Source organism: Pseudorca crassidens, chromosome 20 (assembly GCF_039906515.1).
Source record: "Pseudorca crassidens isolate mPseCra1 chromosome 20, mPseCra1.hap1, whole genome shotgun sequence".
Lineage (NCBI taxonomy): Eukaryota > Metazoa > Chordata > Mammalia > Artiodactyla > Delphinidae > Pseudorca > Pseudorca crassidens.
In genome coordinates, this window is record NC_090315.1 from 45,392,855 (window position 1) to 45,409,036 (window position 16,182).

At 40.4% G+C, this 16,182-nt stretch overlaps 2 protein-coding genes across 3 annotated transcripts in view; both read left to right on the forward strand.

Moving 5' to 3' along the window:
* Positions 1-16,182, forward strand: part of NIP7 (nucleolar pre-rRNA processing protein NIP7) — an 82,535-nt gene that overhangs the window by 62,145 nt on the left and 4,208 nt on the right. Inside the window, exons 5-6 of one of the 2 annotated variants that reach the window (XR_010939020.1) lie at positions 3,604-3,709; positions 4,535-4,658. The gene's annotated coding sequence lies outside the window, so the exon portion shown is untranslated. The remainder of the gene's footprint in view (positions 1-3,603; positions 3,710-4,534; positions 4,659-16,182) is intronic. The other variant, XR_010939021.1, reaches the window with a different exon arrangement.
* CYB5B (cytochrome b5 type B) overlaps positions 4,791-16,182 on the forward strand; it is a 32,514-nt gene continuing 21,122 nt past the window's right edge. The window contains exon 1 of the mRNA XM_067718906.1: positions 4,791-5,081. Within this exon, the coding sequence (XP_067575007.1) occupies positions 4,920-5,081 (162 nt within the window). The 5' untranslated portion in view covers positions 4,791-4,919. The remainder of the gene's footprint in view (positions 5,082-16,182) is intronic.

Consider the following 16,182-nt stretch of genomic DNA (forward strand, 5'->3'; position numbering starts at 1 on the left):
CCCACGTCTGGGAAGTATTGTAGCCTTTTTACGTTTTTCAGTCCCCTCCTTATGCCCTTCCCCTAACCACTGAATTAGACTTCTAACACTCTTAAGCTTTGTCTGTTTTTTCCTCGACAGCTTTATTGAGATATAACTCACATACCATGCAAATCACCTATTGAAAGTATACAATTCAGTATCTTTTAGCATAGTTACAGGGTTGTGCAACCATCACTGCAGTCTAATTTTAGAACATTGTCACCGCCCCCCAAAAAGAAACTTCATACCCATTAGTGGTCACTCCCCATTTCTCCCAACCCCCTCGGCCATGTACAACCACTAAATCTACTTTGTCTCTGTAGATGTGCCTTTTCTTGAAATTTCACATAAATGAAATCATACAGTATGTGGTCTATTGTGATTGGCTTCTTTCACTTAGCATGATGCTTTCAAGGTACATCCATGTTTTAGCATGCTATTTTTACTGCTGAATTATATTTCATTGTAAGGACACACATACACATATACATGTGCATATATAGATATACATAAATTTTGTTTTTGAAACATATGAATATTTAGTACATGTTAAAAACAAAAAACATTAAAAGGAAGAAAAGTGGGTGTACTGAAGCCAGGAACCAAAATCCAGGGTAGAAAGCATCCTTATGGATGGCTCTTTGCACAGCTACAGTTTCTTTTGATTCTAGAAACTGGGCTGGGCTGTGGGGATGGAGCCCCACAGTCATAAAACTCAATATGATGGTTCTGGGGGAAGTTCCAGAAGAGGCTGCCCAACAGGCCAGAGAGGTCAGGCTGGCCAGGGGGGTTGGAACAACACTAGGATGCTTGGAATCAAGTAACTCTCCCCGAGGCCACATCTTGGACAATATGGGCTCTTAACTTTGCAGTTTCCTGAAGCTTCCCCGATACTGGATGGCCAGGCCTGGCTCTGGGAAGGGGAGGAGAGTGTTGGACTGTGATGGCTTTAAGAGTTTGTCTTCCCACTGGCAGGGGATGAAAATAGGTTGTCAGGGGACATAATACCTTGAGAAGAGCGAGAACAGATTTGAGGGCTACCTTATTGTATTCTATTCTTGGAACAGGAAAGGGGAACTTCCCCCTCAAAAAGAGTGTGAGAACCCAGGAAGTGTGTTTGATGTCTGCAAAAAAATGGGACAGAATCCTCGTTCCTTGCTCTATTCTCAAGGAGCATGCACAGTGTCTTTCTTGACAGTTTCCTGTTCCATTTCCACCATTTATACAAAAGCAGTAAAATGAGCTTGCAAGGTAAATAACGCGTACCCTGGAGCAGCATCTCACACACCAGCCTGTTATCTGAGATAAATTTCAGAGCACACAGCTGGACAGCGATGGGGAGAGGATTTTCTAATACATATGTAAAAACAGTGAAAGTAAAATGTTAATGTTGAAATGTTTTATATGGGAGTAAAATGTTAATGTTAAAATGTTTTATATGGTAAATGCCGTCTTCCTCTTAAGAGAGTAAATTTCCTTGAGAACTGGGTCTCATTTATAGCACCTAGAAATTATAACTCCAAACTAGCCAGCATTTACTGAGGACACTGTGGCAGGCACTGTGCTGAGTTTTGTTTAATATATAGACACAGTACTTAGCTGTAGTTACTCAGTAAATATTTATCAAAGAGCTTGAAAAAAAACTATCAAAGACAGTCAAGAAGAGAAAACTGGGGACTTCCCTAGTGGTGCAGTGGTTAAGAATCCGCCTGCCAATGCAGGGAACACGTGTTCAAGCCCTGGTCTGGGAAGATCCCACATGCCCCGGAGCAACTAAGCCCGTGTGCCACAACTGCTGAGCCTGCAGTCTAGAGCCTGTGAGCCACAACTACTGAAGCCCCCGCGCCTAGAGCCCGTGCTCCACAACAAGAGAAGACACCGCAGTGAGAAGCCCACGCACCCCAAAGAAGAGTAGCCCCTGCTCATCGCAACTAGAGAAAGCCTGCGTACAGCAACGAAGACCCAACGCAGCCAAAAATAATAAACAGATAAAATAAAATAAAATTTATTTTAAAAAAAAAGAAAACTGCAGAACAACATTCCTCATGAATATAAGCCCAAAGATCCTTAAAAAAATTGTAGAAAATTGAACTTAACAATATATAAAAAAAGACTAACATTGTAACCAAGTGAGGTTTATCCCAGAAATGCAAAGATGGTTAAGTTTTGGAAAACTATTCAAAGTAATTCACCATAGTCACAGAATAAAGGAGAAAAATCAAACGATTATCATCCTAATAGATGCAGAAAAAATGTTCAACAGGCTTCAATCTCCTTTTATGATTTAAAGAGAAAAAAAAAAACACTTCAGGAAAGAAGGTAGATAGGAGAATTCTTCCCTCTATCAGATGAAGAGTAGCTACTGAAAAATCTAGACATCATACTTAATTGTGAAAGACTGAATGCTTTCCTCCTAAGATTGGGAACAAGCTAGAGTTGCTCATTTCACCATTTTTATTCAGTGTTCTACTAGAAATTCTAGTGTAAAATAGTCCTTGTTAGTGATATAAGGAAAAAAAAAAAGGCATACAGGGCTTCTCTAGTGGCGCAGTGGTTGAGAGTCTGCCTGCCGATGCCGGGGACACGGGTTCGTGCCCCGGTCCGGGAAGTTCCCACATGCTGCGGAGCAGCTAGGCCCATGAGCCATGGCCGCGGAGTCTGTGCTCCACAACAGGAGAGGCCACAACAGTGAGAGGCCCGCGTACCTCAAAAAAAAAAAAAAAGAGGTAGTGGGGAAAGTCAGTATATATGTGATTTTGGTGAAGGGGGAGTACATGCAATCAAGCACATATTTTTTGCAGAAGTTTTCTGCTAGTCTCGTGAAGATTACTGCTAGTCACGAGGAGCAGACGTCACCATGAAGGATTTTAGTGCTTTTCTAGATTTGAGGAGATGCAAGAATTGGGCTCATAAAATTGTCTCCTGAAAATATCTATCTGAAGACCTGTTTTGCCAGTTTTTCCCAGAGCACAGAGTGCCTCATTCCTGATCTCCAGCCTAACTCCTTTCAATGGGTGTTGAAGGTCAGCAGCTGCTGACTTTCATAATTTGATCCTTGTAGAGGTAGATGGCAAATGCCAATTTGTAGGCGACATCTTTAATCCTAGGCTTCTTCACAGCATCATGAAGCGTTCTAAGATGGTTAAGATGGAAATTCAAGGCCTCTTGAAGTCTAGACGTAACTTGCACAGTATCACTTCTGCCACAATCTGTTGGCGAAAGTAAGTAACAAAGCAAGCCAACATTCAAGGTGAGGAAGAGATTCCACGTCTGGGCAGGAGGGAATCTGCATTTTCTTTTTGTTTTTTGGCTGTGCCACGTGGCTTGCAGGATCTTCACGTTCAGGGATCGAACCTGGGCCCCGGAGTGAAAGCGCCAGGTCCTAACCACTGGACCGACAGGGAATTCCCAGGAATCTACATTTTTAACATAGCCTTCTCAGTTGATTCACGCACACCGGGGTTAAGTGTGAATTGTTCATTTCACATATATGTGTACAGAGCTGTGTCCCTTTGTATTTGCTACAAATCTCTATTGCTAGCACTTAAATTTATATATATGTAAATGTTTTGTTTCTTTCAGAAATTTCTGAAATAGTAATGTGCTTAGGTACTATATGGAGATAGAATCACCGGAGCTCATAATGGTAGCAGTTTGTGAAAAAGAAGGAATTTCAGGACCTTGAAAGGTGAGTAGGCACTGGAAGGAAGGGGGGTATCTTAAGTGGGTGGACCTGGCATGATCACAGATGTGGGCTTATACCAGTAGGTTTAGGGGTCAGTGGCTGGTGCACAAGACTTAAAGGGAATGGTGGAAATGGTTGGGGATGGATTATGGGTATGGGAGAGTGACACGATGAAAATGACATCTCGCCATGACCAGTTTGTACGTTGCAATGGCAGTTAAAAATAAATAGCTAACAACACTGCATAGAAACCAAACTCATAATTCGAAAATGCTGGAACCTCTAGCCAGCGACAGTTGAGGCGAATACTATTTTAGAACACAGAGAAACGAAAACAGTGTACATTGTCCTGATCACTGAAGAATTCGCTTAAAAATCAGATCCCCCCCACACACATTCCGCCCTGATCGTTATTAAGATAAAACTGACATACAACAAAATCAGATTCTTAGTAGTGGCACAAACTTGGGATACTACATATCGTACCCCCAATCACTTTCTCTAGGCCTCGGCCCACCGCCTGTTATTTATGTATTGATTACTATGTGCCAAGCGCTCTGCATGTATGTGTATACACTCTCTCTCACTTAATCGGCCAGATTTCTCTACAGGGTAGAGTGTATCATGCCCATTTTACTGGTGAGGAGGAGACTGAGCCTAAAAATGGATTTGCCATATCACAGCCTGGAGGCTGCAAAAATGTAAAGCTGGGGCTGGAACAGAGGCTGCGCCGGAAGTGGGCGGGGAAACGAGTTCCGCGTGATTCAGGAGGGATCCACGGCAGAGGGAAGGGAAACGTGAAAATGGTGATTCGGCCCCATCTTCCAGAATTCTGCAGGCCCCTACGACAAGTGAAGAAACTTCTCTTTCAGACGACGTGTCTCGCTTAGGCGCCTTTCCAAAATCACGGTATCTGATTGGTGAGATTGGAGGAGATGGATGGTCCTGATTGGTAAGTTGGACCTCGAACCAGGCTTACGCCCCTAGGATCGGGCGAGGAGTGGGTGGGATTTGAAATTGAATCCCCCGTTTCATTGGTGAAAAGAAAACGAACCAGGAACTACTAGGAAGCGTAATTGGCTGTTGCCAGGAGCCTCCGCTGGCCTTATGGGCCCGGGTTACGGAAGCCGGGGAGGACTGAGCGTGAGGTCTACCTGCAGGAAGTTGGCAACGGAAACCGGGATAGCGGTAGAGAAGAGGTATCTCAGGCCCGATGGAGACTGTGGAAGCAAGTGGCAGCGATGGGAAAGGGCGAGGGGTCGAGACCACCGTCACGTATTACCGATTGGAGGAGGTGGCGAAACGCAACTCCCCGAAGGAGATTTGGCTGGTGATCCACGGGCGAGTCTACGATGTCACCCGCTTCCTTAACGAGGTGGGGCCCGGGTGGTGGGCGGCCCCTGGGAGCTGCAGCGGCGAGGGTGGTCGGGCCCGGAAACGCTGCTAGGGTGTGTATAGGAGGGAAGTGAGGCCTGGCTGAGGGCGAAGAGGCGTACGGAAGGGAGCACGACACTCCGAGACGGAGATGGGGGGGCCTTAGCTGTGCATGTATTTCCAGCCGTCACTAAACTCTCGTGCCTTGAGTCACATATTGAGCACTTACGACGTGCTTGGCTAAACTCTGAGTCACCATTATGCCCACTTTACGGAAAGGGAAACTGAGACTCAGGGTCTCTCACCTAACAACCTAGAGCCATTCGAACCCAGGTCTGAAAGCTCCAAACCTCTGCCCTTTACACTATGGCTTCTGAAGTAATATCATTTTTTGCTTTTCATTTTCTCGAGAAGCTGAGATGCCTCCTCCTTTCCCCCCATTATGCTGCCTTTCTTTTTTCTATTTTGAGTTGACCTTGAGTCCAGAAGTTATGAGTTGATTTTTTTTTTTTTTTTTGGCCATTGACTCAGGTTCTGTCACCCTCTTTTGTAAATCAAGCCTGTTGTATTAGGTTTTTTTTTTTTTGTATTAGGTTTTACAAGTTCTCAAGACCCTGATACAACTGAGTGATTGTTTTGTTTTCAAGGAAACAGACTTTCAATTTGTTTAACTCTGCTGAGGTGTAATTTACATACAATAAATTGTGCTTATTTAAAATGTACAGTTTGATGAGTTTTGCCAAATGTATTCACCCATGTAATCACAACTTCAATTAAGAAAGAGTGTTTTCATCACCCTAAAAAGTTCCCTCTTGCTTTTTTGCAGTCATTCCCCTCACTCCCAATCCCTGAGGGTTTAGGATATTTTAAATGCTTATTTATTTATTTATGGTGTGTATTATTTTATTTTGAGTAATAGATTAATAATCTTATGGTTAATTCCTTGTAAGTTCTTGCATAATATAATCCTGCTGTAACTGAGAAAAAGTTTCATTTCGCTTCATTCTCTTTCTGGAGCAAATGTACTAGCAAAATTTGTTTTCTACTAATTTGGGGCTTACGGGATAAAGCTCTACATCCTGATTCATAAATCTATAAAAACTTTTAAAACGTAAAATTTCCCAAAAAGAATATTGTTTCATTTTATTATTACTTTTTTAAATAAATTTTTTTAAAAATTTATTTATTTTTGGCTGCGTTGGGCCTTTGTTGCTGTTCGCGGGCTTTCTCTAGTTGAGGAGAGCGGGGGCTACTCTTCCTTGCGGTGCATGGGCTTTTCATTGTGGTGGCTTCTCTTGTTGCGGAGTACAGGCTCTAGGCGCGTGGACTTCAGTAGTTGTGGCTCGCGGCCTCTAGAGAACAGGTTCAGTAGTTGTGGCGCTCGGGCTTAGTTGCTCCACAGCACGTGGGATCTTCCCCGACCAGGGCTCAAACCTTTGTTCCCTGCATTGGCCGGCGGGTTCTTAACCACTGCGCTACCAGGGAAGTCCCTTTTATTTTTGGTCCCCCCCTTTTTTTTTTTAAGGACATTGTTTTAAATAAATCTTTCTAGTGGACAATAAGGTAACATCTTAGAATTTAGTAACTTCTTGTATTTGTAGGGCGTATGGCATTTATGCTTTTAAAAGTGCTTTCCCGTTATTTCAGCCTCAAATTAGCTAGTTGAGAGTGAGTTGGATAGTAGTGAACCTTATTTTAACAGGGATATAAGAAACCGGTTCAGAGAGATTTTGGTCAGACAGTTGATTAGTGGCAGGGTGTGCTTTAGATAAATACCTCGGTTTCTCTTGTCTACACAGTATTACTTTGGAATTCTAGACTTAGCTATGTCCTTTGATGTATGCCTCATAATAAGTTTCAAGTGTGGCTTGTAGCATGCCTGGTAAAGCATAGTTCATAATGGGCCAGTAATGTTTTTCATTTGTGGTTTCATTTCCCCCCCAGTTTCTTCTTGATTGATTCAGAATAGATAATGAACTTGGAAGGAACACTTAGTGCGTGTAGTGGACATGAGTTTAATCTTTAATAGTGGTTCCCAGCCTGGTTTACCACATGCTGATGGAGCCAGAGACATCACAGGTGTGCCAGGGGCGGCCCTTCAAGCTTGAGTTGCCAATCTTTACCTGTAGTTAGCCATTCTAACTTACCTGTTCCAGCATCTCTGTCCCTGTGTTCTTCTTCACTCCAAGTCTAGTCATTCATTCACTTACTCATTCAAATATTTATCAAGTGTCTACTAAGTGCCAGATACTGTTCTAGGTGCTGAGGATGCAGCAGCGGAGAGTTAAGCATTTATGCCCTCATGGAGATTACCATCTATGGGAAGCAGAAAATAAGCAGAGTAAATAACTAAAATATATGCTATGTTAAGTGCTAAGGAGAAAAATAAAGCAGGGAAGAGGTCTGTGGACATGTATGGGGTGAGGGCGTGAAGATGAGGGGTTGAAATTTTAGGTATGATGGCCAGAAATAGCTTGATTAAGAAGAGGACTAGAGTAAAGGCTTTCTGTTAAGGGAGCTGGCCATGTGGATATCTGCAGGAAGAGCTTTCCTGGCAGAGGGAGCAAGTTCAAAGGCCTTGAGGTGTAAGTATATCTAGTGTGTTTGACGAACAGTGAGGGAGGTTATGGTAGCTGGAGAGTATTAGATGAGGTCAGTATGATCAAGGAGGGGACAGGTCAAGTATAGCTTTTGTGAACCTCTATTTAGAAAGAAAATCACATAAAAATGGTTACAATATCTTATGACATTGACTAGAACATATCGAAGTGCATCTCTCTTAGCAAGGGTAAGTATGATTTTGTAAACCTTTGTTCACAAAGCATGTTTTTGTGAACCTTTGTTTCAGTTAATATTCTTGTTTTCTTACTGTATCACAAGTGAGAAAAGTTTGGAAGCCATTGTTTTATGTATAATTAACCATTTCTGAAAAGAGTAACAACACGTAGTGCTGTTTTAAAGCTTTCTATGTATTTTTTAGTGACTGTTGGCATAAGTGGGAATACTAGGTTGGAGGGAAAAACAATACAGAAGGAAAGAAAGTAAAACTCTTTAAACCCCAAGAATTTGTTTGAATCCTTCTACATCGTCCACGCATACACCAATGTATACAGATATGTATAAGTAGAAATGGAATCATAGTATTCCTTAATTGAATTATAGTGTCTATTAATTGATTTGGTTTAATAGTAATAGTATTTCTTGGGTGCTTATTATTCTGGTGGCTTACATGTAATTTCTTTTTTAACCCTTCTAACAACCCATTTTAGAGATTAGAAAGCTGAGGAGCAGAGAAATAACTTTCACAAAGTCATAATGTTAAGTGGTACAGGTGGAGTTTGAACTCAGGCAGTCTGACCAGATAACCTATGCCCACTACATTAGAATTTGCCTCAGTTTTTTTTCATGGCTATAGAGTATGGAATTAGGTCTGTTTTACAACCAGCTTCTTCCACATCTTAGATATAATTTGGAAGGATTGGGCATGTGATAGAGGGAAGTTAGAATTAGTACCTTTTTTCTGGAACCCAGGTAATTTTTTCATTTTTTGAATAGGTCATACGGGTACGTTGTGAAAAGCCTTCCTCCCATCTGCCCTGTTCGACCTCCTCCTAAAGTTAGCTACTGCTGTTTGTGAATCCTTCCAGAGTTTTGTTTTGCATGTACAAGCAAAAGTGAATGTAGTTCCTCCCACTTTTTTTTTTTCACCCATAAGGTAACAGCATACAATACCTGCTGAAATATGCCTTGCTTTTTTCATGTAACTGTATATCTCAGGAGTCTTTCCATATCCATACCTGGAATACTTCTTTATTCTTCATAGAATTTGTTGGACTGATTATAATTTGTTTAAGCAGTCTCATATTTATAAACATTTGGGTTGTTAGTAATATTTTGCCATCTAAGTTTTTCCCCCGCCTAAGTCAACTCTATTGAGATCTAATGTACATATAATAAAATGTATAGATTTTATATGTGGAGTTCAGTGAGCTTTGAAAAATGTCTCATCTGTGTAATCACCATCACAATCACTGTATAGAACATTTCTACCATCTATGTTCCCGTACAACCACTGATTTGATTTCTAACACTGCAGACCCGTATGTGTTCTTATTTGTCTAACATCTTTCGCTTAACATATCTGTGAGATTCATCTATATTTTTTCTGTGTATCTGCAATTTATTCCTATTTAGTGCTTCTAATTTCATTGTAACCATACTAAAATTTAGCTATTTGCCTGTTGATTGACACTTGGGTTGTTTCCAGTTTTTGGCTATTATGAATAAACCTGCTTTGTACTTTCACGTACAAATCTTTTTTTTTTTTTTTTGCGGTACGCGGGCCTCACTGCTGTGGCCTCTCCCGTTGCGGAGCACAGGCTCCGGACGCACAGGCTCAGCGGCCATGGCTCATGGGCCCAGCCGCTCCGCGGCATGTGGGATCCTCCCGGACTGGGGCACGAACCCGTGTCCCCTGCATCGGCAGGCGGACTCTCAACCACTGCGCCACCAGGGAAGCCCACGTACAAATCTTTGTGTGGACATATGTTTTCATTCCTCTTGGGTAAATAGCTAGGAGTGAGATTGCTGGGTCATATTTTTTTGTTTTTGTCTTTGTTTTACTTTTTAAGCAACTGCCAGACCTTTTCCCAGTCGCACCAGCAATACATTAGTTTTCCAGTTTCTCCACATCCTCATTGACACATGTTTTGTCAGTGATTTACTTTTAACCACTCTAATGGATGTGTGCTGATATATAATAATGGTTTTAACTTATATTTGCCTGATGACTAATGATGTTGAGTATCTTCATGGGCTCATTGGCCATTTGCATGTCTTGTAAAGTGTCTGTTCAGTCTTGCTCATTTTTAATTGGTTTGTTTTCTTATTATTGACTTGAAAGCAGTCTTTATATATTTTGGATGCAAGTCCTTTCAGAAATATGCATTGCGAGTATTTTCTCACAGTCTGTATTTTGCCTTTACATTTTCTTAAGTGTCTTTTGAAGAGAATTTTGGTGATACACACACACACACACACGTATATATATATATATATATATACATATACATATATATATACACACACATTTGGCGATATATATATAACACATTTTAATGGCTGGGTGTGGGCTTTGGGGTTCAAGAGTCTTGTTCAGTTTCCTACTTTACCGTAACCTTGGGCAGTTGTGCTCTGTAAAGGCCTTTTTCCATCTCCTCAAGGGAGATAATAGTACCTACTTCACAGGGTTGTTGTTGAGACAATTGATTTAGGTAATTCATATAGACTTATCATGGTACCTGGCATAAAGAGTTCAGTAAGTGTTAGTGGTTATTTTTATTAATAATAAAAAATTATATTGTTTCCTGTAGCATCTTTTGAGTGCTTACTAACTAGCGCATGCTCTGAAGATTTAAAGGTGAATTAGATGCTTTGGACTTGCTGGGAAGATGAGATCTGTGTACAAGCAATTGTCGTGTAAGGTAGAGTGGTCTTGCCTTTGGAAAGATGGAGAATGCAGGCTCTGTTTGGTGCCACCCTAGGGTACCCCTTGAAAGCTTCAGTGTCTGACTAATAACAATTCTTACTGGATTTCTCCAAGGCTGGTCCAAAAAAAGTGCAATTTGATCGTTATCTAGCTTGTGGAATTACCAAATCTGTAGAAAGTATGCTTTCTTTCCTTGAACGATCTCAAGTGGTTGGTCCTAGGGAAGGCTAGAAAGAAGATGAGGCAAAATTTAAACTCCAGCACTGTCTAGGTGAGCTGCCCTGATCACAAATTGACTTTGGTTTATTTATTCGTGCAGCATACATGCCAGAGAGGGAGAGAGGGCAGATGGGAGGGAAGGAGGGCAGAGTGAGCGCCCCCTAGATCTCACTATGTTCCAGGTTCTATGCTATGTTCAGGAATACAGCCATGAATAAGACAACCATGGTCCCTGTTCTCAGGGAGCTTATAGTCTAGTGGAGGAAGAAAGACATTAAATAAATAATTGCAATTGTGATAGTACCATGAAGATGCCTAAGGAATTGTGAGAATCTGTAGCAGTGGTACCTAGTACAGTGGGGATAAGGGTATGTAATCTGGTGGGAATAAGTTATGTTCAGATCTGCAGACCTGAAATTCAGACCGTGAGCAATTGTGACTGCCAAGGTTACACCATTTCTGGCAGCCATCAAGTTAACCTCTCCTAGGTGACACCCCTGCCTTGCTAGGTTCTTTCTAATCCAAATGCAAATACCTATGGACCTGCACCATTTCCTGCTGTTCACCACCCAGGTCTATTATCTTTTTCTGAGTTGTCAGACCGTTTTTTAGGAAGTAGTTTTTGTCCTCTCCAAAACTTTAACATCCGTATCTTATTTTGATGAGGTATTCTGCTAATCTGTTTGGGTAGGCTGGCCTAATTTTGCAGCTTCTGTAATCTTAATGTTTCTAGATTTCATTTTCCAAGTCAGGTGATCTTTTGCAGTACGCGGGCCTCTCACTGTTGTGGCCTCTCCCGTTGCAGAGCACAGGCTCCGGATGCGCAGGCTCAGCGGCCATGGCTCACGGGCCCAGCCGCTCTGCGGCATGTGGGATCTTCCCAGACCGGGGCACGAACCCGTGTCCCCTGCATCGGCAGGCAGACTCTCAACCACTGCGCCACCAGAGAAGCCCCCTATTGTTACATTTTTATTACATCAGCATGGAATTTCCATTCACAGAGAATTTGTGTAATTTTTTCCCAGTAAGATTTTTATCCTGTAACTGTTTGTCATTCTTCACATTCTCCTCTTTTCTGCCCATCTGTCCCCTATCCTTTCCATAGAATTAGTAATCTGGAAGTATTATTTTCTGTTAGCAATTTGTCCTCTTTCTTTTCCATATTAAAACATAAAGTTTCTGTCCTCCTTTCAGTAATACTTAGTAAATGAACTTAAGGAAAAGCCAAAAGGCTTCCCCTGCTCCCTACCACATATTCCGTGGACAATTGACCCACTAAAAGCCTTCCCAAGAGGACATTACAAAGTTTCCTTTGTATCTAAAGTATTTCACTTGATTATTGCTGGTCTGAGATAGAAATGAATCGATCACAGGCATTGTTTCATCAATTGAAAGTTTATGATCTTGGTTGCCATATAGTTTATTTGAAATATTTGTAGTGTTATATAATTGCTCATGCATTAAAAGCTGAGACAAGATCCATTAGTCTTAAAACACAAAGGCTATCCAGTTCAAAAGAATCGTTTTTACAAATTCATATGAGATTTAAAAGCAAAATAGATCCTAGAAAAAATGGGAAATGTGTACTGCCTTATATTAGGTTTACTTAATAAAAATAGGGAGAAACTTATGATTGTCCAATAGATTTGAATAGCACTGGTAACCAACCAATCTAGGTGACTGAGGATAACCTCCAGACTCTTGGTCTTATTTGTTTTGTTTTGCTGTGATTCAGACAAAAGTAAACTTTTGGGCTTATGTTAATTATAGGTATGTAAACCTAGCTTTGTGTGTGTATGTGGTAAAATATATATAACATAAAAATTTGCCATTTTAACCATTTTTAACTGTACTATTAGGTGGCATTAATCGCATTCACAGTTTGTGCAACCAACATCACTATCTATTTCTAAAACTATTTCATTACCCCAAACAGAAACTCTGTAACCATTAGGCAATAACTACCCTCTCATCACTCTTCCCAAGCCCCTGATACAACCTCTAATTTACTTTGTGTCTCTATGAATTTGCCTATTCTAGCTACTTGATATAAGTAGAATCATACAATATTTGTCCTTTTGTATCTGGCCTCTTTTACTTAGCATGTTTAGGTTTTTAAATTTTTATTTTTATTATGGTAAAATATACATAACATAAAATTTACTATTTTAACCATTTTTAAGTGTACGGTTCAATGGCATTAAGTACATTCACACTGTTGTGTGTCTATCACCATCAGCTGTTTCCAGAAATTTTTCATCATCCCAAATTGAAACTGTGCCCATTAAACAATAACTTCCCATTGCTACCTCCTCCCAGCCACTGGTAATCACTTTTCTACCTTATGTCTCTGTGAATTTTACTGTTCTAGGTACCACATGTAGATGGAATCATACAGTATTTGTCGTTTTTGTCTGACTTATTTCACTTAGAATAATGTCTTCAGGGTTCATCTATGTTGTAGCATGTATCAGGATTTCACTCCTTTTTAAGGCTGAATAGTATTCCATGATATGTGTATACCACGTTTTGTTTGTTCATCCATTCTTCAGTGGACACCTGGGTTGTCTCCACCTGTTGGCTTTTGTGAACAATACTACAGTGAACAATGGCATACAAGTGTCTGTTTGAGTCTTTGTTTCCAGTTCATTTGGATATATACCTAGCAGTGAAATTGCTGGGTCGTATGGTAATTATATTATAATTAGCTTTTTGAAGACACTCCAAACTGTTTTCCACAGCAGCTGTACCATTTTACATTCCCACCAGCAATGGATGAGGGTTCTAACTTCTTCATGGAACACTTGTAATTTTTCTGTTTTTCAGTCATAGCCATCCTAGCAGGTGTAAACTGGTATCTTTTTGTGGTTCAATTTGCATTTCCCTAATGACTAATGATGTTAAGCATCCTTTCATGTGCTTATTCGTTCTCTGTATCTTCTTGGGAGAAACGACTATTCAAGTTTTTTGCCCATTTTTAAATTGGATTGTTTGTCTTTTTGTTAAGTTAGATTTCTTTATATATTATGGATATTAATCCTTGATTAGATATGTGACTTGCAAATATTTTCTCCCATTCAGTAGGTTGTCTTTTCACTTTCTTGATAATGTCCTCTGACATTTTGATGGAGTAAGTCCTTCCATATCAGCAGTTACTTTCAATGTAAATGGATTAAACTCTCCAGTCAAAAGAGAGATTGGCAGAATGGATAAAAATACGTGGTCTAACTATATGCCATCTATAGGAGACTCACTTTAGATTCAGAGACACTAATAGGTTGAAAGTGAAAGAATGGAATCATATTCCATGCAAATAGTAACAAAATAAGAGTAGAGGTGGCTATAATAATATTAGATGAAAGAGATATTAAATCAAAAAAAAGCTTTTAATGGGCATAGAGTTGTTTTGTTTTGGCCATACCCTGTGGTTTGCGGGATCTTAGTTCCCTGACCAGGGCTCGAACCCATGCCCCCTGCATTGGGAGCACAGAGGCTTTTAAAAAAATAATTAATTAATTAATTTTTTGGGCTGTGTTGGGTCTCTGTTGCTGTGCGTGGGCTTTCTCTAGTTGTGGCAAGCAGGGGCTACACTTCGTTGCGGTACGTGGGCTTTTTATTGCGGTGGCTTCTCTTGTTGCAGAACATGGGCTCTCGGCATGTGGGCTTTAGTAGTTGCAGCATGCAGGCTCAGCAGTTGTGGTGCAGGGGCCTAGTTGCTCTGCGGCACGTGGGATCTTCCCAGACCAGGGATTGAACCCATATCCCCCGCACCGGCAGGCAGATTCTTAATCACTGCACCACCAGGGAAGTCCTGGGAGCAAGGAGTCTTAGTCACTGGACTGCCAGGAAGTCCCCATAGAGTTTTAGTTTTACAAGACAAAAAGTTCTGAAATAGATGGTGCTGGTGGTTGCACTGTTTTACATTCCCAGGGTTATAATTTCTTATGTCCAAATCAACACTTGTTATTTTCTGTTTTTTTGATGATAGATATCCTAATGGGTGGGAGGTGGTATTTCATTGTGGTTTTGATTTGCATTTCCCCAGTGACTACTGATGTTGAGCATCTCTTCATATGCTTGTTGGTCATTTGTGTGTCATCTTCAGAGAAATGTCTATTCAACTCTTCTGCCCATTGTATAATCAGGTTATTTGATTTGTTGTTGAATTTTAGGAGTTCTTCATATACTCTGGATATTAACCCCTTATGATTTACATATCTTTTGTTCTGTTGGTTGTCTTTTCACTGTTGATTGTGTCCTTTGATGTATAAAACTTTTTAAGTTTGATATAATCCCATTTGTCAACTTTTGCTTTTGTTGCTTTTGCTTTTGATGTCATATCCAAGAAAGTATCACTAAGTCCAATGTCATAAAAGATTTTCCCCTAATTTTATAGTTTTGGGTCTTATGTTTAGGTCTTTAATCCATTAAGAGTTCATTTTTGTATGCGATGTAAGTTAAGGGTCCATCTTCACTCTTTTGCATGTGAATAGTCAGTTTTCCCAGTACTATTTGTTGAAGCGACTGTCCTTTCCCTGTTGAGTGGTCCTGGCACCCTTGTCAAAGATCATTTGACTATACCTAGAGTATACGCAAAGGCAGTTGTGTCTGTGGTATTTTGGAACTTATTTTCCCACTATTTATATATTCCTAAGATTTAGCCATATGGTGTCACTCTAGTAAGTGACCACATTTGGATAACCACCATCTAGGACATTATAACATCCTGGAACTTCTCCTTGTAGACCCTCCCAATCACTGCCTCCTTCCTCATTCCCAGAGGTACTAGCTCTCTTGACTTTAACACTATAGATTCATTTTGCCCTTTTCCTTTCTTTTCTTTTCTTTCTTTTTTTTTTGGCAGCACCATGTGGCATGCAGGATCTTAGTTCCAACCAGGGATTGAACCTGTGCTCGCTGCATTGGGAGCTCGGAGTCTTAACCACTGGACCACCAGGGAAATCCCTCGTTTTGAACTTTTTACAAATGAGTGTCACAGTATATATTGTTTTGTGTCTGGCATCTTTGGTTCAATATATTATATTCTTTTGTGCATATTGCAGTGCCTCATTCTTTTTCATAGCTGATTAGGATTCTATTGTATGATTATACCTCAGTTTATTCATATTCTCCTTATGGATATTGGGTTGTTTCAGGTTTAGGGTCATAATGAATAATGATGCTATGATCATTTGTGTGTGTGTATAAGTTCATATATGTATACACATTTCTCTAGTATATACTTAGGGAATTGATTTTATTTTTTTAGAATGAAATTTTTATTGAGATAACAAGATTCATATGCAGTTATAAAAGAAATAATAGAGAGAGCCTTTGTACTTTTTACCCATTTCCTTGTACTGGTAAAATTTTGCACAACTGTAGTTGTACAAAA